The sequence below is a fragment of the Meles meles genome, chromosome 9, assembly GCF_922984935.1.
Source record: "Meles meles chromosome 9, mMelMel3.1 paternal haplotype, whole genome shotgun sequence".
In the NCBI taxonomy this organism is placed as follows: Eukaryota; Metazoa; Chordata; class Mammalia; order Carnivora; family Mustelidae; genus Meles; species Meles meles.
In genome coordinates, this window is record NC_060074.1 from 82,112,715 (window position 1) to 82,139,250 (window position 26,536).

General features: G+C 38.7%; 1 protein-coding gene across 1 annotated transcript in view; it reads left to right on the plus strand.

Annotated features, from left to right (window-relative positions):
* Positions 1-26,536, plus strand: part of ITGAV (integrin subunit alpha V) — a 102,148-nt gene that overhangs the window by 20,219 nt on the left and 55,393 nt on the right. The window contains exons 3-4 of the mRNA XM_046018569.1: positions 21,030-21,121; positions 23,951-24,065. Coding sequence (XP_045874525.1) covers positions 21,030-21,121; positions 23,951-24,065 — 207 coding nt within the window. The remainder of the gene's footprint in view (positions 1-21,029; positions 21,122-23,950; positions 24,066-26,536) is intronic.

Consider the following 26,536-nt stretch of genomic DNA (forward strand, 5'->3'; position numbering starts at 1 on the left):
TTTTCTTTCAATCTACTGAATTTTGCTTGCCATTTTTTATTGTTGTTAACTTCTAAACATAACCTTTATTGCATTCCTAGTTGTGTCCCTTTGTGTGACTTCTTTGCTTTTCTTTTCCTGCTGATTTTCTTGACATTATATGTAAACAGTCATGACTAGGATGTAAAAAGGAGAATCTAATGTCTTATTTTACAAATATTTGGATAATGATTGAAATAGTACAACTTGGGGCGCCTGGGTGGCTCAGTCGGTTAAGCTGCTGCCTTCGGTTCAGGTCATGATTCCAGGGTTCTGGGATCAAGTCCCACATTGGATTCCTTGCTGGGCAGGGAGCTTGCTTCTCTCTCCGCCTCTGCCTGCCACTTTGCCTGCTTGTGTGGGCGTGCGCTCTCCCCCTCTCTCTTTCTCTCTCTCTCTCAAAATAAATAAATAAATAAATAAAATCTTAAAAAAGAAAGAAATAGTACAACTTGCTTTGAAATAGTAGCCCTCTTGGATTTTTAAACCCATTGATCTAATGACTGCACACCATTTGTAGGTTTTAACCAAGGTCTGCATAATGGCTGAAATGGATTTTTCCCTAAATTGACAGAATAATATGAACTTTGAACCATTGTAGAATTAGTAAAAATGAAAACATCATTTTGATGATTTGTCTTATGTGAAGATGATTAATAGTAGAAAACACAGTTAATCTGTCTGAATGTGGATGTGAAAAAGTAGGACTTAAGGAAAGTTTAACATATGCTTTAAGATTAATGTGTTTTAAGAAGTAAAAATATTCTAAAATATATTATATTGGGTTGTAAAACAATATCAAGAATATTTATGTAGTCCACTAGATCTAGTCCATTTCCTCAATTTTGTCTTCATGCCCGAATTAGTTTCTTATTGTCGTTGTAGCAAGTTACTTTAAACTTGGTGGCTTTTAAAAAAAATTATTTATTTGAGAGAGAGAGAGACCATGAGAGGGAGAGAGCACAAGCAAAGGGGAAGAGGAGAGGGAGAGGGAGAAGCAGGCTTCAGGATGAACAGGGAGCCGGATGTGGGACCTGATCCCAGGACCCTAGGATCATTACTTGAGCTGAAGGCAGATGCTTAATGACTGAGCCACCCAGGTGCCCCTAAACTTGGTGGCTTAAAATAGAACAATTTATTATCTTCAGTTTTGGAGGTCAGATGTCCAAAATGCGAATTGGACTAAAGTCAGGGTTTTGGCAGTACTGCCTTCCTCCTAGAGGCTTGAGGGAAGAATCTGTTTTCGTACCTTTTCCAGCTTCTAGAAATCACCCACATCCCAGCAAGAGCTAATCTGGTCTTTCTCGGGCTACATCATCTGACACTAACTCTTCTGCCCCCTCTTGCGATTACACTGGGCCTGCTCGAATAATCCAGAGAAATCTTCCACTTCTTCACATCTGGAAAGTTTCTTTGGCCATGTGAAGACACATTCACATGTAAAGTTCTGGAGATTAGGACAGGGAGCTTTTTGGGCATGGGACATTTTTCTGTTACCCTTTTATATATTTGTTGTTGGATACTGGTTATACTGTAAGCTACTTCAGGGCAGGAGCCATGCTTGTCAAAGTCAGCATTATTCCCTCTTGTTCTTTTTGCTTTGGCTCCAGGAGTATGAGGAATGCAAATTTGACTTAGAAGAGGTAGGCTCACACTCCTTAGATGTGACTTGGGGAAAATGACTTGTTGGCCAGCCTTCGTTTTTCCCATTTGTTAAATAAACATAATACCTTCCCCCAAGTGTTGTGTGTGTGTGTGTGGGGGGGGATCAAATGAGATGATGTCTGAAGGTATTTTGTAAACAATGAAGAGGTATACAGGTTAAGAAAGGGTTGTTTTTATCATGCCTATAAAACAGCTATGGGGAAGTGAGTAATCATAGAAAATGGAAGAAATAAAGATAATTATAGTTATTCTTAAATGGATTATATTTGGGTTCCCATTTGACCCATTACAGTGACATTTGGGAAAAATCCTCTCCTAGCAACATGATTTCCTCTTCTGTAAAGCAGATGTTGTGAACAGACTGACTACTGCCTGGTTTTCTCAATGGTGAGTCTTTCCCAAAAAGATTAGACTGATGATCTGCACTGAGGGAGGAGAACATATAGCACCTGGCCAAAGTCTCCATTTAGAAATGTGGGCTTTCATTAAGGAGGGCACATTTGCATGGAGCACTGGGTGTGGTGCATAAACAATGAATCTTGGAACACTGAAAAAAAGAAATATGTTAAAAAAAATGGGCCTTCCCGCATGATTTTTAAATATGTCCTTTAAGGGGTGCCTGGGGTGGCTCAGTGGGTTAAGTGGCTGCCTTCAGCTCAGATCATGATCCCAGAGTCCTGGGATCAAGCCCTGCATCAGGCTCCCTGCTCATTGGGAAGCCTGCTTCTCCCTCTATCCCTCTCCCTCCTTGTTTTCACTCTCTTGTGTCTCTCTCTTTCAGATAAATACATAAAATCTTTAAAAAAAAGTCCCTTAAAAGAAGGAGAAGCTCCTATATTTGTATTCCAAATTCAGTGAATGAATGTCACCTCTCACTAACTATATCTGTCTTAGAGAAGGCCAGAAGTCAGTTTACTGCCCTGCCTACCCAAAACAGCTTGCTGGGACACTTAAACCACTTATTCCCAAAAGGGCGTGGCTGTAGGCTGTGGGCAAACCCACAAACTGGCTCTGCCAGTTCTCTGGTCAAGAAAAACACTGTGGAGTATTTTCTGGCTATTACTACACTTTGCATTTAATAGAAAATAGAAAACTTTTAGCTGCTCTCTGACCTCTGTGCCATTCAATTTGTAATTCAGTGCAATTAAAATAATCAGGAGCAGCCCAAGTTTGTCTTTGTTGTCTTTGTGCATTTTCTTTCAGAGTTCTGTCTCAGTGTCTCTACAGCTGTGACAGGACTGAGAATTAGAAAGTCAAGACACATAAAAAATAGTCTCCTTTCCTTGTTTAATACAAAATACATTTATTTAAAAAAAATTTTTTTTTTTTAAAGTAAGCTCAAGGCCTAAGTTGGGGATTGAACTCATGACCCTGAGATCAAGAGTTGCATGCTCTGCCTATTGAGCTAGCCAGATTGCTCCCCAGAAGTTTAAAAAAAAAATTATTATTATTATTATTATTATTATTATTATTATTATTATTCTTGAGAGAGACTGTGCGTGCCTGTGAGGCAGAGGGAGAGAGAATCTTAAGCAGGTTCCATGCCCAGCACAGACCCCAAAGCAGGGCTTGATCTCAGGACCCTGAGATATGACCTGAGCTGAAAGCAAGAGTCCTTTGTTGGGGGCTTAACTGTCTGAGCCACCCAGGTGCCCCAGGAATTTTGTTTTATTTAAATGAAATTGTTTCTTCTGATATAACCTGTCCTTGGTACATTCCTTTCCACAGACAGCTGGGAGGCAATCTAGAAATCAGTTAATCCAATTAATCCATTTCTTTTCTTACTAGTCAAGTAATACACATGCAGTTAGCTGTTATTTTAACACTTTAAATGTTTCACCAAAACTAAACTTAAATGAACCTTTAAAATCCATCTTTTTCCTGCCCCGCTTTGACCTGACTCATACCCATTATTTTAAGACTTAACAACGACTTGGCTTTTTTTTTTTTTAAATCTTTAGTAAAGAGTTTTTGTTTTAAACTGTTAGATGCTTTCAGGATCATTTCCTTCTCATTGCTAGGAGGAAACAAACCAGCATTGATAAAGCAATAGAGGTTTTCAAAGGGCCTGTATTCTTTGTGCTGGCTCCCACAGAACCATCAGACTTGCTCATGGAAGGAGAAGGAGATCTCGATTCTCTGTACCCAGTGGTAGTCATAATTCAGTAAATAAATAAATACAAATCCCAGTGAAATGAGCTTCATCATGTTTTCTTCTGGCTCTGCTTTTGACTTTTGTTTCCTTTTGGAAAACAATCTAATTTTATATAAAATGTTTCTCAACACTTTCTCATCTTTGTAGATTGTGATTTCAGAACTTACTTTTATATTCACAAATAATTAGTTTTTCAATTATCTGCAAATTCAAACACTTTGAGTTTAGGGATTTTTATCTCATGTTATTTTAAGTCAATACTATCATGCTTCTGAAGACTTTTAAAGACATTTTGAAGTTTATAAAACAAATCACTCTTAATACTGATATATAACTACTACCTATTCATCAGTTTCTTAAATTAAGAAACTGTTTTGTTACTAAGTCAAAGAAATCATTAACTTCTATTTTGGTTTTCCATAATATCTAGAGTTTTGATTTTTTTAATGGATTATTTTTTGCAACATTCTGCTCAATAGTTTGACTCTAAAACAATTTAAACATAGAATAGAGGAGTAGGAATAGTAATGCTTACTCAGTTTACTAAATGTTCTTGAATTTTATGAACTAAAGCTGCTTTATGTGGGGGATGAAAATGTAAACATAAAGTTGATTAGGAGAGGATGTAGAGGGCACCTGGGTGGCTCAGTTATTTAAGCATCCAGCTCTTGGTTTTAGCACAGGTCATGATCTCAGGGTGGTAAGATCAAGCCCTGTGTCAGGCTCTGTGCTGGGTGTGGAGGCTGCTTGGGATTCTCTCGCTCCCTCTCTCTCTGTCCAGGTTCTCTCTCTCTCTCTCAAAAAAAGTTGGGGAGGGGGATGTAGAAGTTCCTGACTAAAGCTTTTATATGTGAAGATTGATACATATCCACACTACTCCCCCCCCTTTTTTAAAACATATAAATAATTCATATTCATTGGTTGAACAAATGAGAAAACACCAAGAGGCTAAAAGAAAAGAAAATCTTCCAAATCCCAACCACTAGTAGCCATAGACTATATTTGTATGTGTGTGTATAGTGTGTTTTTGTATGTACCCTGTGGCCTGTGTAGATGTGTGTGTGTGTGTGTGTGTGTGTGTGTACATAAAAAATTATAGTTCAGTCTGCCTCCTGTGGGGCATTTTGTTGCTTTTTTAAAGCTATTATACCAAAGCTTTGAACATGTTTATTAAGTCTTTGTTCATATTTTTATTTACTTAGGATTTCCAAAAATGAAACTTAGAAGCCAGTGAGATGTGTTTTTTTTAGCATACGTCTGATAAAAATTTGCTAAATAGGAAAAAGTGATGCAGCCTATCCCTGAACCAAGCTTTCTTAGTCTTGCTTAGTCCCACAGGTGAAACATTTATGTTTCAATTTCTATTTCTGATTTCTAGGGAGATTTAAGTCTTTTCTCATATGTTTATTAGGTCTTTCTATTTTTTTTTGTATTCTCTATCTGTTACCCTACTAATGCATCTGTTTATTTCCGTTAATTTTGAAAAGCAGTCTTTGTTATATACATACATTTTTGCTCAGTATTGCAGTTACCTTTGCACTTGACAGGTTTGTTATTTGTTTTTTACAACAGCTTTATTGAGATATAATTTACCATACGGCTCACTGGTGTGCAGTTCTTAAGTGTACACTGAATTGTACATGTTCATAGAGTTTTACAGTATTATAATCTAATTCCAGAGCATTTCCCTAACCATGTTCATGGTCAGCCACTCTCCCATTTGCACCCCTAACCCTGAGCAATCACAAGTCTACTTTCTAGGCTTGGGTGTTTCCCTTCTCTGGATATTTAGTACAAATAGAGTTATATACTATGTGGTCTTTTGTTTCTGGAAATTCATCCACGTGGCCACATGTATCAGTACTCCATTCCTCTTTTACTGTCCGGTAGCATTCTTGAACCCCTGTTTATTCATTCACCAGTAAATGTACATTTGGGCTGTTTCTTTTTGGTTACTGTAAATAATGTTGCTATGAACGATCATGAGCAAGTCTTTAGACATATGTTTTCATTTCTCTTGGATGGATACTAGGAGTGGAATTACTGGGTCATAAAATAACTCTGTGTTTAGCTTTTTAAAGAAACTGCCAAACTATTTTAAAAATTGGCTATACCACACCATTTTACATTCCTACTAGCAATATGTGAAGATTCCAGTTTTTCCACATCCTTATGGACATATGTTGTTTTATCTCATTATAGTCATCCTAGTGAATGTGAAGTGATATTTCATTGTGGTTTTGATTTGGTAGACCTGATGGCTAGTGATGTTGAGCATCTTTTCATGTACTTACTGGGTGTATGTGTATCCCTTTGGGAGAAACATCTATTCAAGTACTTTGCCTATTTTTAATTGGGCTAGATGTGTGTGTGTGTTCATGATGTATACAGGTCTCCTATTGAAAATATAAGCTTTGCAAATATTTTCTCCTGTGCTGTGGGTTGCCTTTTCACTTTTTTTAATGATGTTTTTTGAAGCTCAAAAGTTTTGAATTTTGATTAAGTTCAATTTGCCAACCTTTTATCTCTTGAACTTTGGTTTCCTGAATCTTGTCTAATCTAAGATTTTAAGGTTTATTCCTGTTTTAAACATTTTATACTTTTAGCTCTTACATTTAGGTCTGTGATCTGTTTTTTGTTGTTGTTTTATATGGTTTGAGATAGGGTTTCTCATTAATCTTTTTGCCTGTGTAAGGATATCCAATTGTCTCATTACCATTTATTGAAAACAGTATTTCTTTCCCATTGAATTTTCTTGGCACCTTTTTAAAAAAATCATTTGATTGTAAATGTAATAGTGCCATTGATTGTCAAAATGTATTATATGTATTTCTAAAACATGCTAATTTTAAGTCACTACTGACTGTAGTACTCCGATTTCAAAGGTATTAATAGTATCTTAATATTTGCAGCTCCAAATCAGTGAAATACATTATTTCACAATAGCATTAGATTACAAATGCCAGTCCTGTCTGACTACCTCTTTATTGTTTTCTCCCAAATATCTTTTATAGCATTTGTGACTCCCTGAAGACATCTTACATAATTATTTGCTTATTATTTCTCTCTTTTGAAAGCCAGGGACCTTATCTTTCTCATTTACTGCTATATATACCTTGAATTTAGATGTAGGAGGTAACTATGATTTATTTATTTAACTGAATGATCAAAGAGATTCTTCCTCTGGCCTGTTAATTTTCAAAATAAGTAAGCAATATTGGGAGATTTTCCTTTGAGGCAGATTTATATGAAGTGCAACTGAGCAAGTTATGTCTGAGGCAAAAAGCTGCTTAAAGAAACTTGTAAATTGGTTATTAAAGGATAACTGGGGGGTAAAACATTTTTTTTTGTTTTGTTTTTATTAAGGTATAATTGATATATGATACTTGTTTCAGATAGACAGCATAATTATTAGATATTTGTATGTACTACAAAATGATCACCCCAATTAGTTACCATTTGTTGCCATATATAGTTACAGAAAATTTTTTCTTGTTATGAGAACTTTTAAGATCCACTGCCTTAGCAACTTTAAAATCCACAATACAGTATTATTAACTATAGTCACCATGATGCTGTATATCACATTGTTTTAGTAGTCACTTGTTTGAGCAAAGAATAAGCTCTCTGAGGACCTAAATAATTTCTTGACCCATAGAGTCATATAATTATGAATAGGAACCAGATGAGTAAAAACACAAAAACTTCCAAATAGAAGTTTATTGCCTTGGTTCATTCTTTTTGACTTTGGTCTTTTCAAAAAAGAAGACATAATCTTGTTGCTCCAAAGGATATTCTTTAGGTATGAAAAGAAGAAACAACAACAAAACAAAGATTAGCTTTAGGGTGATAAGGTAACTTTGTCTTAAAAAACATCCCCTGTAGAGCAAGCTGAATGTTCAACAGTGTCTTTTGAAACACTCTGAGGAAAGCGCTGACTCCTAATTGGGACAGAGTCTAAAGCTGTGACAGTTTGCTCTGCTCAATATATATGCTTCTGTCCTGAAGTATTCAGTCATAGGAGTCTGATAAATTGCAATTGACAGTTTAAAAGCAGGCAAAAAAAGACATTAAATTTTCAACCCTCTAGTGACTAACTTGCTAATTAACATCAAGTTTCTCTAGCAACATTTTTCTCTATGTCTTTTTGAAAGTGACAGTACAGAGTTTTATGTTATGCAACACATGTCAGTTTCTCATTTTTACCATTGTGAGACATTCTTTTCCCCTTTAATTTATTTGGAAGATCAGCGCTGGTCGTCCAAGGTGTTTTATAGAACTATGGGTAGAAATCTTTGTTCATGGGGTACTTGGGTGGCTCACTTGGTTAAACATTGGACTTTTGGTTTTGGCTCAGGTCATGACCTCAGTTAGGGTCCTGGGATAGAGCCCTGCGTTGGGGTCCTGCGCCCAGTGGGTAGTCTGCTTCAGGATTTTCTCTTTCCTGCAGCCTCTCGCCCTCCCCTAAAATAAATCAATCTTAAAAAAGGAAAAATTTTTGTTCTTTCTTGACTGTTGCCTGAGGGAGCAGTTCATCTGGCTTTGCAGTTTCTGCAGTTGTCTGTGTCTAATTTCCCTTTCAAGGTTGGTGGTGTGGTCCAGGCAGTCTGTGGAGTCCCAGTGTCACTTGAAATGGTGACTTCAGGACTGTGACTCAAAATATTTACTTCACTCAGGCCCCAGAATTGCTGCCAGTTTCAGCCAGGTTATGAATGAACCTCTTGTCAGTTTATTCATAGAGGACACTTTCCTTTTCTTTCTCCCCACCCACCCCTCTGTTCACACTTCCTCTGAATGAAACTTACACCGGAATCAAGTATTTTATTTTAAGATAATTATTTTAATTTTCTGGGAAGAAAGTTCTGATTGGTAAAGGAAAGCTTCCTGTTGAGGAAACTTCTTGAAAATTTGGTAATCTGAGGTTGTGACCTTGTTTAAACTGAAAGTATTCAAAGCAGTGGATAATACGTATTTTCTTGAAGACTCTTGCCCAAGTTTTTTCTTTTTTTAAAGATTTTATTCACTTATTTGAGAGAGGGAGAGAGAGAGCAGGGGGGAGGAGCAAAAGAAGAGGGAGAAGCATACTCACCACTGAACAGGGAGCCTGACTCAGGGCTCCATTCCTGGACCCTGGGATCATGACCTGAGCTGAAGGCAGCCTCTTAATCGACTGTGCCACCCAGGCGCCCCAGCTCCAGGTTTTTTAAATGTACTTTCTTGTATAAAAAAGAACCATATAGGGGCTCCTATTTTTTTTTTAAAGAACCATATAGTTTGATGGGTTTTCACACTTGACTGGTAGTCCTTCATTCTTATAAAAAACTATTGGGTATAGATTGCCAAATGGAAAGAACTTTGGATTTTTGTGTTCCACAATACTTGGTGATGAAAATAAAACAAAAATTTGTAAAATTTTTAATTCTTTTCCAGGACATTTTCTAGCTTAAGCTAAACCTGTTATCCACAAAGGCAGATATCATAATCATTGTAGCAGCGAATGTTTTTGATGCTTGTTTAAAACGGAAATAGAACATGGTAGCAATTGAGAAGCTTATGCTACATGACAGTGTGGAGCCATATCCTGTTGCTGCTGCATGCACATTTAGAGAAAAGTCTGTTTCTTCAGAAAAAAAGAAATTCACAGAGATAGTTTATAAAGAGGAAACTTCTCTTCCACTTTTCAGGAATATAATTAAAGAGAAATTGCTTAGCATAGAGGGCAATTAAAAAACCCCATGAAACCCATTCTTAGCATGGCAGTAAATAAAGCTCTTGACAACCATGCCCCTCCTGACCCTTCCCTCTAGTCATAGCCAAGAGCTCACAGTTTTCTAAAAAATTCAGTCATATCCACTCTTCCATTTCTTGCCACAGATGTCCCTTGGCCGAGAAAGCATTCTCTTCCTTGTTCTCTGCCACCCTCTTACGGTAACACCTCACACATTCCTCTGCCAGAGCTCCACCGTCATTGCTGGTTCCTGTGCTTGTGTCTTCGTTAGGTTATTTCCCAGGGTCAAACTCCTCTATTTGATCTTGCGTTAGGGTCATGACAGGACAACTACAACTTAAGGGTTTTATTTTATTTTATTTATTTTTTAATTTATTTATTTGTCAGACAGAGATCACAAGTAGGCAGAGAGGCAGGCAGAGAGAGAGAAGGAAGCAGGCTCCCTGCTGAGCAGAGAGCCCGATGTGGGGCTCCATCCCAGGATCCTGGGATCATGACCTGAGCCGAAGGCAGAGGCTTTAACCCACTGAGCCACCCAGGCGCCCCGACTTAAGGGTTTTAATCAAGAATGGGAAGGAATAAGGGTTTCCAGGTTAGAAGCCCATGGTTGCAAAGGCAGGTGGGAATTGAGCAGGGATTTGCAGGTAAGAATGTGCATGACTTTTTTCTGGAGCTGGGGGCTGAGGGTAAGGCAACTCTTACATGTAAAAATAAGTGTATCCTGGAGCCTTGAAAAAAACTTCTCCATTATAATAATAATATATATTACACACCATTTTCTGAAGGGTTTATCATGTTAATTTTTCATTTAGCCCATCTCATACCCCAACAATGGTTATTATGCTGTGCTTCTTAGCTATATTGGAAGAGAAAGTAGATAAGAATTTGAGGAAATGTGTATGTTTCTTTTTTTTTAAAGATTTTATTTATTCATTTGAGAGAGCATGAGAGAGAGCAGAGAGCATAAGTGGGGGGAGAGGGCAGAGGGAGAGGGTGAAGCGGACTTCCTGCTGAGCAGGGAACCTGACATGGGACTTGATCCCAGGACCTTGGGATCATGACCTCAGCCAAAGTCAGATGCTTAACTGACTGAGCCACATAGGTGCCCAAGGGAATGTGTATGTCTCTTAAATCAAAATAGAAATATTCTTAAATGAAACTGAGAGAGATAAGAATTGGTTAAATAAACTACTTTATGGCTATATAGTGATGTACTGCATAACAATGAAAATAGTGCTGTAGGTCAACCTTTTTTAATGTATTGTTAAGGGGAGAAGGTACGTACATTTATATATAATAATAACTTTAATGTTTTGTAAATATTGGCTTAAAATATGTATTATACAAATAAAAGGATATGCATGTATTCATTAAACAAGTCATTAGGATAGACACTAAAATATCAGCAGAGGTCATTTCTTTATGGGGGATTGTGGAATTTTAGATGCGTTCGTACATGTTGCTTTCTGTCTTAATTTGTTTTGTAATGTTTTATAATCAGAGTAAATACAATAAAGAGTTCAAATAAAAAGAAATAGAAGATATCCTGTTGTGGCCTTATAATACATATAGTCTGTACTTTTTGGTTGCTATGCTGTTAACATGTTTAAACTTACATAAAATTTGCAACTGTAATACAATGAACAATATATACTTCATCTACATTCAGCCATTCCTGCAGATATGGTAACATTGTTCCCCTAAGCATCAGAGCATGTATCTTCTAAAAACTAGGATCTTCCCTTACATAATCAGAACACTATTATCACAGCCTGGTAATGTGTTATTATTACAGTATGGTCATGTACTGTATAGTTCATATTTAAATTTCCACAATTATAATTCCTAATAAAATTCTTTGGTAACTTTTAAAAGAATTTTAGACACTAGATTCAAAGATCATATCGTCCATTGGGTTACTGTATTTCATTCTTCTTTCTTGATTCTCCCTTACTATTTTGTTTTTCTTGACATTGACATTTTTGAAGAATCTATATCAGGTCTTGTAAGCAGGAATAATTGTACTGGCAAGAATGTAGTGATTTTGGATAGTCCAAAGGGAATAGGAGATCTTAGTTTTGTCTGGTCCCAGGAATTCAGCTGGATAGTTGTCAGATCATTCTGAACATCCTGTGAACTCAACCAGAGGTCTAAGAAAGAATAGGTACAATTCTACAAACAGAAAAGTAACCACTTCTGCAAGGTAGGAGGTGCAGAGAACTGAATCCGAGGTGATCTATGGGAAGAAAAACTGCAGGGGGATGGAGACTTCTTAAGCCAGCACCAGAAAGTAGTAAAGCAGTGGAGGGCAAAATCAGTAAAAGTCTGCTCCATTGAGGTGGCAAAATGGGGCAGAATCCTAGGTGGAACAGTGTGACCCCAGGATCTCTGAGGTCACAGGAAGATCATGGGTGGCTGAGTACGGCAGAGTTAGTGGCACTAAATTTATATCTGTCAGTAGTTACTCTGAATGTAGATGGGCTACATGCCCCAATCAAAAGACACAGGGTATCAGATTAGATAAATAAGCAGGACCCATCCATATGCTGTCTGCAGGAGATGCATTTTAGACCCAAAGTGCCTCCAGAATGATAGTGAGGCAATGGAGAACCATTTATCATACTAATGGACATCAAGAGAAAGCTAGGGTAGCAATCCTTATATCAGACAAATTAGATTTTAAACCAAGATTGTAATAAGAGATGAGGAAAAACCACTATATTATAAATAAAGGGTCTATCCAACAAGAAGACCTAAGAATTACAAATATTGATGCCCCTTACATGGGAGCAGCCAATTATATAAACCAATTAATAACAAAATTAAAGAAACACATTGATACTATCACAATAATAGTAGGGGACTTTTTAAAAAAAATCTCGTTTTAAGATTTTATTTATTTGACAGACAGAGATCACAAATAAGCAGAGAGGCAGGCTGAGAGAGAGGGAAGCAGGCTCCCTGCTGAGCAGAGAGCCCAATGTGGGGCTCGATCCCAGGACCCTGGGATCATGACCTGAGCTGAAGGCAGAGACTTTAACCCACTGAGCCACCCAGGTGCCCCAATAGTAGGGGACTTTAATACCTCGCTCACTGCAATGGACAAATCATCTAAGCAGAAAATCAACAAGGAAACAGGGGCTTTGAATGGCACACTGGACCTGGTGGACTTCACAGATATATTCAGAGCATTCCATCCTAAAGCAACAGAATACACATTCTCCTTGAGTGCACGTAGAACATTCTGCAGAATATGGGTCACAACTGGTACCAAAAGATTGGGGTCATTCCGTGTGTATTTTCAAAACACAGTGCCTTGAAACTTGAACTCATTCACAAGCGGAAAGTTGGAATGAACTCAAATACATAGGCTAAAGAGCATCCTATTAAAGAATGAATGGGTCAACTAGGAAATTAAAGAAGAATTTAAAAAATTATGGAATTATAAAAAAATGGAAAGAAATGAAAATGAAGACACAACTGTTAAAAATGAAACACAACAGTTCAAAATCTTTGGGATGCCACAAAAGCAGTCGTAAGAGGCAAGTATATAGAAGTACAAGCCTTTCTCAAGAAACAAGAAAGGTCTCAAATATACAACCTAACCTTACACTTAAAGGAGCTGGAGAAAGAGCAGCACATTAAGCCTAAACCCAGCAGAAGAGGAGAATTAATAAAAGTTAGAGAAAAAAAATCAATGAAATAGAAACCAAAGAATAGTAGAACAGATCAATGAAACTAGGAGCTGGTTCTTTGAAAGAATAAATAGGACTGATAACCCCCTGGCCAGACTTACCAAAATGAAAAGATAAAAGACCCAGATAAAATCATGAATGAAGGAGGAGAGATCACAACCAACACGAAGAAATAAAACAATTATAAGAACATATCATGAGCAGCTATATGCCAATAAATTAGGCAATCTGGAGGAAATGAATGAATTTCCAGAAACATATAAACTACCAAAACTGAAACGGGAATAAATAGAAAACCTGAACAGGCGCATAATTGGGAAGGAATTGAAGCAGTAATAAAAAAATCTCCTGATAGGGGCGCCTGGGTGGCTCAGTGGGTTAAGACCTCTACCTTTGGCTCAGGTCGTGATCCCTGGGTCTTGGGATTAAGCCCCGCATCGGGCTCTCTGCTCAGCAGGGAGCGTGCTTCCCTTCCTCTCTCTGCCTGCCTCTCTCCCTACCTGTGATCTCTGTCTATCAAATTTAAAAAAAAAAAACAATCTCCTGACAAGTCCAGGACCAGATGGCTTCCTAGGGGGATTCTACCAGACGTTTAAAGAAGAATTAATACCTATTCTTCTGAAGCTGTTTCAAAAAATAGAAATGGAAGGAAAACTTCCAAATTCTTTCTCTGAGGTCAGCATTACGTTGATCCTTAAACCAGACCCCAGCAAAAAAGAGAATTACAGACCAATATCCTTAATGAACGTGGATGCCAAAGTTCTCACCAAGATACTAGCCGATAGGATCCAACTATACATTAAAAGGATTCACCATGACCAAGTGGGGGTTATTGCTGGGCTGCAGTGTTGGTTCAACATCCTCAAATCAGTCAATGTGATTTGTAATACACTATATTAATAAAAGAAAGAACAAGAACAATATGATATTCTTAGTAGATACAGAAAATGCATTTGTCAAAGTAAAGTATCCTTTCTTTATTTAATTTTTTTTTTTAAGATTTTATTTATTTGACAGACAGAGATCACAAGCAGGCAGAGAGGCAGGCAGAGAGAGGAAGGGAAGCAGGCTCCCTGCTGAGCAGAGAGCCCCATGTGGGGCTCGATCCCAGGACCCTGGGATCACAACCTGAGCCGAAGGCAGAGGCCTTAACCCACTGAGCCACCCAGGTGCCCCTCTTTATTTAAATTTTTAAAAAAGATTTTATTTATTTATTTGACAGAGAGTACAAGTAGGCAGATCAGCAGGCAGAGGGAGAGGGAGAAGCAGACTCCCTGCCAAGCATGGAGACCGATGCGGGTCTTGATCCCCAGACCCTGGGATCATTACTTGAGCTGAAGGCAGCTGCTTAACTGACTGAGCCACCCAGGCACCCCTAAAGCATCCTTTCTTGATTAAAACTTCAGCGTAGGGATAGAGGGAACATACTGAAGTATTGTAAAGCCATATATGGAAAGCCCACAGTGAATATCATTCTCAAAACTGACAGTTTTTCCCCTAAGGACTGGAACATGGAAGGGATGTCCACTTTCACCACTGTTGTTCAACATAATACCGGAAGTCATAGCCTCAGCAGTTAGACTCCCGAAACAAATAAAAGGCATTCGAATTGGCAAAGATGAAGTCAAACTCTTACTCCTTGCAGATGACTTGATACTTTATGTGGAAAATTTGAAAGACTCCACCCCAAAACTGCTAGAACTCATTCAGGAATTCAGCAAAGTGGCAGGATATAAAATTATTGTACAGAAGTCAGTTGCATTTCTATATGCTAACAATGAGCGAGAAGAAAGAGAATTGAAGGAGTGGATCCCATTTACAGTTGCACCAAAAAGCAAAAGATACCTAGGAATAAACCTACCCAAAGAGGCTAAGGATAGTAACTCAAAATTATAAAACACTCATGAAAGAAATTGAGGGTGACACAAAGAATTGGAAAAATGTTCAATGCTCATGGATTGGAAGAATAAATATTGTTAAAATGTCTATGCTACCTAGTGCAATGTATACATTCACTCCAATTCCTGTTAAAGTACCATCAGTTTTTTTCATGGATCTTGAACAAATAATCCTAAAATTTGTTTGGAACCAGAAGAGACCCCAAATAGCCAAAGCAATGTTGAAAAAGAAAACCAAAACTGGTGGCATCGTAATTCTGGACTTCAAGCTCTATTACTAAAGTGTTATCATCAAGACGGTAAGGTACTGGCACAAAAACTGACACCTAGATCAGTGGAACAGAATAGAGAACCAGAAATGGACCCTCAACTCTATGGTCAACTAATCTTTGACAAAGAGGGGAAGAATATCCAACGGAAAAAAGACTGTCTCTTCAACAAATGGTGTTGGGAAGATTGGACAGCCACATGCAGAAGAATGAAACTGGGCCATTTCCTTACAACATACACAAAAATAGACTCAAATTAATGAATAACCTCAATGTGAGATAGGAATCCATCAGAATCCTGGAGGAGATCAGCGGCAGCAACCTGTGTTACCTCAGGCATAGCAACTTCTTGCTAGACATGACTCCAGTGGCAAGGGAAACAAAGGCAAAAACAACTATTGGGACTTTATCAAGATAAAAAGCTTTTGCACAGCAAAGGAAACAGTTGACAAAACCAAAAGACAACTGACAGATGGGAGATGATATTTGCAAATGTCTTATCAGATAAAGGGCTAGTATCCAAAATCTATAAAGAACTTACCACACTCAAGACATGAACAGACATTTCTCCAAAGAAGATACCTAATGACCAACCGACACATGAAAAAGTATTCCACATCACTCAGCATGAGGGAAATAAACATCAAATGATTCCATCTCACACAAGTCAGAATGGCTAAAATTAACAAATCAGGAAATGAGAGATGTTGGTGAGGATGAGGGAAAAGGGGAACCCTCTTATACTGTTGGTGGTAATGTAAGCTGGTACAGCCACTCTGGAAAACAGCATAGAGGTTCCTCAAAAAGTTGAAAATAGAGCTACCCTGTGACCCAGCAATTGTACTACCAGGTATCTACCCCAAAGATACAAATGTAATGATCTGAAGGGGCACCTGCACCCCAATGTTCATAGCAGCAGCATCCACAATAACCAGACTATGGAAAGAGCCCCGATGCCAGGGGGACAGATGCATGGATAAAGAAGATGTGGTATATGTATACAGTGGAGCGGTGGAGGGATGGGGTAACTGGGTGATGGACATTAAGGAGGGCATGTGATGTGATGAGTTCTGGGTATTATCTGAGACTCTTGACAGGGCCTCTGGGTGGCTTAGTTGGTTAAGCCTCTGCCTTTTGCTCGGGTCATGATCCCAGGGTCCTGGGATCGGGCCCTGCATCGGGCTCCTTGTTCAGCAGTGAGCCTGCTTCTCCCTCCCCCTCCACCTCTGCCTGCTGCTCTGCCTCCTTGTGCTCTGTCAAATAAATAAAATCTTAAAAAAAAAAAAAAAAGACTGATGACCTCTACTGAACTCTACTGAGCTCTACTTTGAAACTAATAATATATTATATGTTAATTAAATTTCAGTTAAAAAAAAACATAACAGATAAACATCCTCTTTCCCCAACAAAGAATATAGTGATACTGGTTCTGCATCATTTTGTATTTGAAATCGGCAGTTGTAGAACTTATGAGGAAATGTATGGAGCCTTAATTTGAGCCTTTCTGATGTGGAACAGGCAAAGTTTTCTTCTAGTAAAAAAAAGCTTTGTTTCTTCTTGGACGTCTTTAGGGTCTTGCTGAAAAGGCTTTGTTTTAAATGAAAGCAGAAGGGAGAAGTAGCAATTCTGAGAATGTTGCACTTTTTGTTCACATGCATTCTTGCTCATTAGCTCAGTTCCCTTGGGCTACGATTACCTGAGTGTATTTGTGGTCTCAGGGGACAATGAGTGGCAGTGAATCTTTTCAAGCACCAGCTGTTTCACAGTCCTGCTGTATTTCTCCTCCTTCATTAATGTGAGAGGTAAATGCCTTCATCTCCTTTGTAGTTAGGAATAGAATAGAAAGTCTGTAGCACAGTAAGAGAACAGTTAGCTTGCAGTGGAATAAAAAAAAATCCTGTTAAGTAAATTGTAACCATAAATTTTATGGTTTAAATCATTGAAAATTATCAGTTGAATCCCATTTCGTCCAGAGGCTAAACTTCTTTGTAATTGTTGGTCAGGCCCTTTTGGAATCAGTCATGCTTTATTTCCAAACAAAACCCCAAATTTCACTTAAAAAGTAAAAAAGACTCTTTCTTGCTCATATCATCCTCTAGGGTGGGTCATTCGGCTGTTCTTACCGTTTCAGGGCTTGGGCCAAAGCTGCTTTTATCATGTGACTTTACCATCTATTCTAGCCTAATGGATGGGAAAGAGAAAACATGAAGATTTCATATCTACTTTTTTTTGTTTTATTTGCTTTTTAGTGAGTTGATTATTTTAGATTCCACTTATAAGTGATATAATGAGGTATTTGTCTGTGTCTGATGTATTTCACTTAGCATAATACTCTATAGATCCATCAGTGTTGTCTCAACTGGCAGGATATTCTTTTTTGTGGCTAAATAACATTCTTTTGTATCCTGTCTTGTTGACCTATCAGCAGGTATTTAGGTTGCTTTCATGTCTTGGCTGTTATGAGTAACGCTGCAGTGAATTTGGGAATACAGACACCCCTTTGAGGACAGTGATTTCATTCCTTTATACCAGAAGTTGGATTCCTGGATCATACAACAGTTCCATATTTAATTTCTTGAGTAGCTTCCATACTGTTTTCCATAATGGCTGTATCAGTTTACATTTCCCCTTGTAATGTATAGGGGTTCCCTTTTTTCCACATCCTCACTAACACTTGTTAGCATTTGTTTTTTGTTTTGTTTTGTTGTTTTTGGATAATTTCCATCCTAGCTAGTGTGAGATGATATCTTACTGTGATTTTTATTTGCATTTCTTTGAGGATTAGTGAGCTCAGACCCACCTTTAACTTACTTGAACTGGAAGTGACATCTGCCACTTCTACTCTTATCTTATTGGCAACCACTAGCTATGTGGCTTTAACCTAACTGTAGAAGGATGGGAAATATAAGGGAGTCCGTGGACAGGTGGATTAGTGATCTATGGGTCATTGGTCGTATTGTTCCCAGTGGTGATGGCAAGGTGAACAAAGGCTTCAGAGTCAAGCCAACCACTGCTGGGAAACCTTGGTCTTTACGGTGAAAGGCATATACTAAGTAAGTTCCATTTCTCCTTCCTTCTACTTCTAAAAATGTATATTTGTGACCACTGACAAAGAACAGCTATATTTAGACTACAGATAGGGGCCTTTGGAGATTGACATATTAAAGAAAATTTTTTGAAAAATAATGAGAAAAGGGGGTGCCTGGGTGGCTCAGTCAGTTAAGCATCTGCCTTTGGCCCAGGTCACAATCTCTTGGTTCTGGGATCGAGTCCCACATTGGGCTCCCTGCTCAGTGGGGAGTCTGCTTCTCCTTCTGCCTGCCTCTCTGCCTACTTGTGCTCTCTATCAAATAAATAAATAAAATCTTTAAAAAAAAGAAGAGGGGCGCCTGGGTGACTCAGTGGGTTAAAGCCTCTGCTTTCGGCTCTGGTCATGATCCCAGGGTCCTGGGATCGAGCCCCACGTCGGGCTCTCTGCTCAGCAGGGAGCCTGCTTCCTCCTCTCTCTTTGCCTGCCTCTCTGCCTACTTGTGATCTCTCTCTGTCAAATAAATAAATAAAATCTTTAAAAAAAAGAAGAGGGGCGCCTGGGTGACTCAGTGGGTTAAAGCCTCTGCTTTCGGCTCTGGTCATGATCCCAGGGTCCTGGGATCGAGCCCCACGTCGGGCTCTCTGCTCAGCAGGGAGCCTGCTTCCTCCTCTCTCTTTGCCTGCTTCTCTGCCTACTTGTGATCTCTGTCTGTCAAATGAATAAATAAAATATTTTTTTAAAAAAAGAAATTTATGATGGGGTTTTAAAAAAAATTTTATTTATTTTAGATTGAGAGTGTTCTCATGTGAGTGGGGATAGGACCCTGAGGTCACGACCTGAGCCGAAACCAAGAGTTGGACACACAACCCACTGTGCCACCCAAGTGCCCCTTGGAATATATGTTTATAAATAATGATTAATATAAATAGATTTTAAGAAGAACAGACTAGACTTTAAAAATAATTTCTCTCTCTCTCTCTCAAAAAAAAAAAAAAATAGTCTCTTTCCCTAAATACTTTATGGATATATTTCCATAATTTTTTTCTTGAACAATTTAACAGCTTTTCAGTGGAAAGGATCCTCTCCTCTCCTCTCCTCCTCTCCTCTCCTTTCCTCTCCTCTCCTCTCCTGTCAAGCTAACCGATTTTGGGTTCTGTGCCCAGATCACCGCAGAGCAGAGCAAACAGCACCATGGTGAGAACTCCATACTGGATGGCACCAGAGGTCGTGATGCAAAAGGACTGTGGACCCAAGGTTGACATCTGGTCCCTGGGCATCATGGCCATCGAAATGATTGAAGGGGAGCCCCCATACCTCAGTGAAAATCCTCTGAGAGCCTTGTACCTCATTGCCACCAATGGGACCGTAGAGCTTCAGAACCCAGAGAAGCTGTCAGCTTTCTTCTGGGATGTTCTGAACCGCTGTCCCGAGATGGATGCAGAGAAGAGAGGTTCAGCCGAAGAGCTGCTGCAGTGTCAGTTCCTGAAGATTGCCAAGCCCCTCTCCAGCCTCACTCCACTAATTGCTGCAGCATAGGGGGAAACCAAGAACAGTTGGGGTAAACCATGCTTACCCCAGCCTCATTGTGCCAAGACTTCTGTCAATAAATACTCATTTTAGAAATTCTAAAAAAACAGAACAAACAAAAAAAACACTCTCCTCTCCTCTCCCCTCCCCTCCCCTTCCCTTTCTTCTCTTCCGTTCTCTTGTCTCGTCTCGTCTCTTCTCTTCTCTCTGTTACTTTTTTCTTTTCTTTCTTTATTTTATATGTGCTTTACATGAGTGGCTGGTACATTGGGAATAATTTTCTCAATAATGTAAACTGAAAGTAAATATTTGTATGTGCCAAATCTAATTCCTTTTCCCACCAGCCAAGTCATGTCTTCTGGATTCTAACTCCTGTGTTATAATGTCATTTGCACTGTCTCAATCTTTTAGTCTTTTATTTTTTAGTCTTTATTTTAGTCTTCTGCTACTGGTGTTTTATAAAGGAGCCTTTTTTTTCTTAAAGATTTTATTTCTCAGAAGGGAGAGAGAGTGTGCACGCACAAGCAGGGGGAGCAGCAGGCAGAGAGAGAAGCAGGCTCACCATTGAGCAAGGAGCCATATGCGGGACTTGATCCCAGGATCCTGGGATCATGACTTGACCTGAGGGCAGTCATTTAACTGACTGCACCACCCAGGCATCCCGGCATCCTGGCAGTAGCCTTTTGTTTTCATAAATATCTTTATATTGCAGAATTTGTGGATGTACAGTAGGTGACTGTAAGTATTTGTTTAATAGTTAATTATCTGATAATTTAGCAGTTGGGAAACTTTACTATTACTTTTTCACATCTACATGGTAATAGTTAATAGGGGTTAATAGCAACCCTGTGAGACACTTTTAGTCATCCAGTGTTTTGTTTTTTGATTAGTTGAAAGTTTCAGACATTCATAAAGTGCATGAGATAAAAGCTAATGTGGAATTTGATTAATGAAAGGCACACTGTTTGTACACCTGGATAGATTGAAATGAATTGTTTTACTAAGAATATTTTGTTTCTCACCTCTCAAAATATTTTTCTTAGGCAATAGAGATTTTGCTAAGGATGATCCATTGGAGTTTAAGTCTCACCAGTGGTTTGGAGCATCTGTGAGATCAAAACAGGATAAAATTTTGGTAAGTCTTTTGGTTATTTCCTCATAGGTTGATTTGTCAATTTATGTGGAAACACAGAAGATTTTATGTTTGAAAGGTGATAGTAAAACTCAGCCTGTTCTGGAGCACAGTGCAAGATGAGATAAGATAGCTCTGATCAAAGGTCTTCTGTCTGCGGATCCCATCCATCCCACCCTTCACAGACCTGGGTTCTGCTACTTTCTACCTTCATTCCTATCTTGTTCCTTTCTCCTGGCCCTGTTGATACTTCCGGTCAGTATGTTTCTATCCAGCCAGGTTTAGGACTAGTGGGTCTATGATTAATCAAACACACTAGTACCTCCTCTCTTTAAAAATAACAGCAACGTTCCCTTTGCCTCTTCTGCACTGCTATGCCTCATTACTTTGCTCCTCTTTTCAGAAACTTTTTGAAAGTGTTTTCTACAGTCTACCATCTCTACCTTCTTCACGTTCTCTTCCCAGCCACTGTGGTCAGGCTCAGGTAGGCATGGCCAAAGTCACCTTGGCTCTCAGGTCACTGATACCAGTGTTTTCTTATGTTTCTTGTCCTCTCAGCACCATTCAGCAAGGCCAGTTAGCCCATTCTTTTTGAAATGCTTTTCTTCCCTTGGCTTCTGGAACACTGTATTTTCCTAGTTTTCTCTCATTCACTTGTCTGCTCCTTGCAGTCTCCTTTTTGCTCAGTCTCTAGATGTTGGGTTATTCCCAGGCTGTGTTCTGGACCCCTATCTTCTCTAACTATACCTTTTAGCTGTCTGTTCCTATCCTGTTTCATGGCTATTAATAAAATCCATACGTCATAATCCCTAAATCTGTCATTCTAGCTCTTAATTCTCTTTGGATTTTCAGAGTCATATTTCCAAACTAGCTATGTGGCATTTCCATTTGGATATCTCTTATATTACTGAAAATGAACATGGCCAGAATAGAACTCTGGGTGGCTCAGTCAGTTGGGCGTCTGCCTTTGGCTCAGGTTGTGGTCTTAGGGTCCTGGGATCAGGCCTGTGTCCGGCTTCCTGCTCAGTGCTCAGTAGAGAGCCTGCTTCTCTCTGTCCCTCTGCAGCCCGCCCTGCTTGTGTTCTGTCTCTCTCTCTCTCTCTGAAATAAAATAAATACATAAATACATAAATAAATAACAATTAAAAAAGGGAAAAAAACAAAGATAACTGTTTCCATATAAAACCTTCCCACCTTGTATAGAGCCATGACTCTCCACCTTATCCACCAGCAAGCCCTATCAATTTGGCTCCGGGAATATATTCCACATCCATCAATAAGTTCTCACCTGCATTTCCACCCTGTATCAAGCCAGCGTCATTGCCTGCCTGGGTTACTGCAGAGGCTCTCTTCCTCTTTCTGCTTCCTCTCCTGCCTCAACTACAATCCATTCTCCATGGGAGGACCAGAGGGAATCAGAACATTTCATCTTCTTGATTAAAACAGTTAAGTGATTTTCTATCATTCTCAGAGGACAAATCCCTGCTTCTTCTGGTTTAGGAGCACCTCCATAATCCGGTCAGTGGCTCTTGTCTCTGGCCTCATCTCATTCTGCCTCACATGCTTTAGCTAGACTGGTCTTTATCCCTTCCACATGACAAGTCACTGCAGTTAGTATCTCACTGTTTCTGTTCCCTCTGCCTATTTTATGCTCATCTTGTTGATTTTCACTTGGCCAACTCCTTTGCCATTCTGATTGCAACTTTCATTTCACTTCCTCAGAAAGCCTTTCCTTGTTTTAATTATCTGCATTGTGTTCATTTCTGTTTTTTTAAAATCCAGTTGTGGAGCATTAGGAAAGAATTTGTTTAGGAGCTGCAATTTCAAAGGAGTTTTAATGGATGCGTCCAGTTGGAAATGAAGGATGGGCTTGAGAGTGGGGGCACTCTAGGCAGAAAGCACAGAAGCAGACGTAAGCAGGAGGAGCAAATAATCCGTGTACATGAAACATCAAGTTAATGTAGAGAAGTAGCAATAATCGTCTCCTTTCACCTTTTCCAGCGTAGATATAAAATAACCTGCTATTAATTTCTGCAGTGTTTGTGTTAATGTTTTGCTTCAAAAAAGTATTACAGAAAGTTAATTGAACCTTTTTCCAGCAAGTTAAATGTTACATTTTGGTAAATTACTATGTTATAAAATGTGCATTATTCCACTGCTTGTACATGGTGTTAAAATCTGTAACACAGAAAACAAAAAGGTCATTATTTGGAAAATAGGTAAAATAAGCACTCTGAAGTCTTTCTTCTTGTTCTTTTTCTTTCTTTCTTTCTTTTTTTTTTTTAAGATTTTATTTATTCATTTGCCAGAGAAAGAGAGAGTGCACACACAAGCAGGGGGAGCAGCAGGCAGAGTGAGAGGGAGAAGTACACTCCCCACTTAGCAGGGAGCCCAATGTGGGACTTGATCCCAGGACCCTGAGATCGTGACCTGAGCCAAAGGCAGATATTTAACGACTGACCCACCCAGGCATCCCTATTTTTTCATAATAACAAATTATTTTCTTTATAATTTCAGGGTATATTCTACATGCATGAGAATGTTATTTAGTGAAAACATTAATTTGATCTGTGACCATCAGCCTAGTGCATAACATCAAGAAAAATGCTATATGAAATAGTTTTGCTAACTATTTTGAAAAAGAGTATGTGAGGAAAGTACTTTTAAAATCTGTATCCACTGTTGTAATAAAGAATTCTTGGTATAAGACAGGTTTCATTAATTTTTATTAATGCTTAGAAAGTGTTTTTGCATTCTAGAGTAATACAGATTGTCTGAAACACTCAGTTTTTCAGGGAATTTTTATGCTGTGGACTATCCCTTTGATTTTAGGCCTGTGCCCCGCTCTACCACTGGAGGACTGAAATGAAACAGGAGAGAGAGCCTGTTGGAACATGTTTTCTTCAGGATGGAACAAAGACTGTGGAGTATGCCCCATGTAGATCAAGTATGTGTAGGAAGTTGTACCAGCTTTTAAAAGAGGGTTGGGAAGGCTACTTTGTTATGTGTGTGTGTGTGTGTGTGTATTAAAAACTGTAGACTTATGGTGTGTGAGTCAAAAGATGCTCCACTGAGCTTCTCTAACATAGGTGTGGGACTCTTATATAAAAGATTCTGATGCAGTAGATCTCTGTCAGGCCTGGGTACCTTCCTTTTTAGGAAAACTCCACAAGGCAATTTCAGAGATACCAAAGTTTAAGAACTAGAGTTTTATATTAATAATGGTGTTAAATGTAAAAAAAAAAAAAGTCTTTAAAAAGAGCCAGAGTTTATATAGGAAGGTGAAGCATTGAGCTCAGGACTCCTGAGTTGGAGTTTTCCTCCTTTAATTTTTTTTTTAATAAAAATTTTTTTTTGAGAGATTTTCTTTTAAATAATCTTTACACCCAACCTGGGGCTCAAACTCACAACACCAAGATCAGTAGTCGTACGCTCTACCGACTGAATCAGCCAAGCGTTCCTGAATTTCCTTCTTTTAAATCAGAGTTTCTCTGTTAATCTTTTATCAAGCTTACTCCTCTTTTAATGGTCGGAAAGATCTCACTTTGTTGTCTAATATTATTTGAAATTTCAGATGAAATTCATATTGCAATTAAAAGTGATTTTGAGCACTTGTAGTTTTGATAATGCTTTTCCAAAGGAGATTCCAGTTCTTTTTTTTTTTAAAGATTTTATTTATTTATTAGAGACAAAAAGAGAGAGAAAGAGCACAAGCAGGGGAGAGAGGCAGAGGGAGAAGCAGACTCCCCACTAAGCTATAGAGCCGGATGTGGGGCTTGATCTCAGGACCCTGAGATTGAGACCTGAGCTGAAGCCAGATGCTTAGCCTACTGAGCGACCTTAGACTGATACTTTGTTCCGTTGGTCACCAGATAGTTTGGTAGAGGGAATTAGTAATAGAAGTATGATTGTAACATGTAAGATTGTTACTGCTAAAATTCTTTTTTTTCCATGTTAGGGGATTTAGGACACCAGGCCAAAGTCAAAATTCTAAGCACTTGAACCTCCAGGAAATTGCAAATTATTAACAATTAACTTCTTAATCCACCAGCTTTACCCTATTTGTTGTAAGTGAGAGGTACACATAAAAGAATGACACCTCCAGAACTGCATTACTTATGAGGCTAGGCCAGAAAGCATACAGACCAGAGGAGGTTGGTGGCCCTACACTCAGTGCTTGATGCCATCTGTATCATCACCTTTATGTTGCTGTCTTGGTCACAGTACTCCTGACTTTGTGGTATGTGGAACATGCGAGAACTAAATTTGTGTTTTGCTGCATTGCAAAGATGTTCTTGTTGTGAAAAGATAATCTTATAGCTATGAGGAATGAGCTCACTCTTGCATGCCGGGTTTGTAACTTACCACTTATATGATGGACTGACATATAAAAATCACCCTTATTCACACATGGTAGTTGTGGGAACCGAGACTCAGATGATTGCAAGTAATTTTTTCCCAGATCTTGTAGTAGTGAGCGGCCTAATGAGGATTTGAACCCAGGTCTTACTCCAAATGAGAGTACTCCTTACCTAGTAATACTAACAATGGGAAATATTTTCCGTTTCACTTGCCTCAGTGTTAACCATACCTTATCCATGAGAAGTACATCTTGCTTTTACAAATACAGGTTTGGATTTTTCTGGATGTGGAAGAGTACTCAGTACCCATCTGAAAACGAGCATTCTAATGATGGTGCTTTGGGTATATACTGCTGGGTTAGGCTAATAGTTTCTGTCATTTTGCCTCTTCAGTGATGACCAGTTTTTTTCTCAGCATGTATTTAAAGGATGAAGGCAGTATTTGCATGATGTTTCTGTTACATAATGCTTCTGTTCATTTGGTTTAGACACAGAAATTTTACATATCAGCACAGAAATTGTAAAATTGTTTTAAACCTTATTTTCTGAAGTATTTAACATCCAAATTGGGTCACGAAACTGGCTTGTGAGCCTCTTTTTGTAAATAAAACTTTATTGGAATACACACCCCTACCCCAATTTGTTTACATGCTGTGCATAAAGGGAAAGCTGAGTGGTTGCAACAGTGACCATATAGCCCCTAAGTCTAAAATAGTATCTGGTCCTTTACAGAAAAAGTTTGTTGATCCCTGATCAAATAATAATACCTCAAATCTTAGAAAAAACAAAAGAATGACTTCAAAAATCAAAGTGAATGCCCTTCTTCCTGATAAATCTGGCTTTCAGTTTCCCCTGATCATTGTACATGCATGCTTTTTGGTGTAACCTTTGCGATATGAAGCTACCTACGGGTCCAGATTACAAGGGGCAACATGACCGCAGGGGAAAAAAAAATGCTCAGGAGAGGGAATCTGAGAACCTGGGTTATATTCTCACCTTTTGTCAAAAAAGCCTCCTGTAGCTATGCGTGATTTACTTAATCACTCTGGGCCTTTGT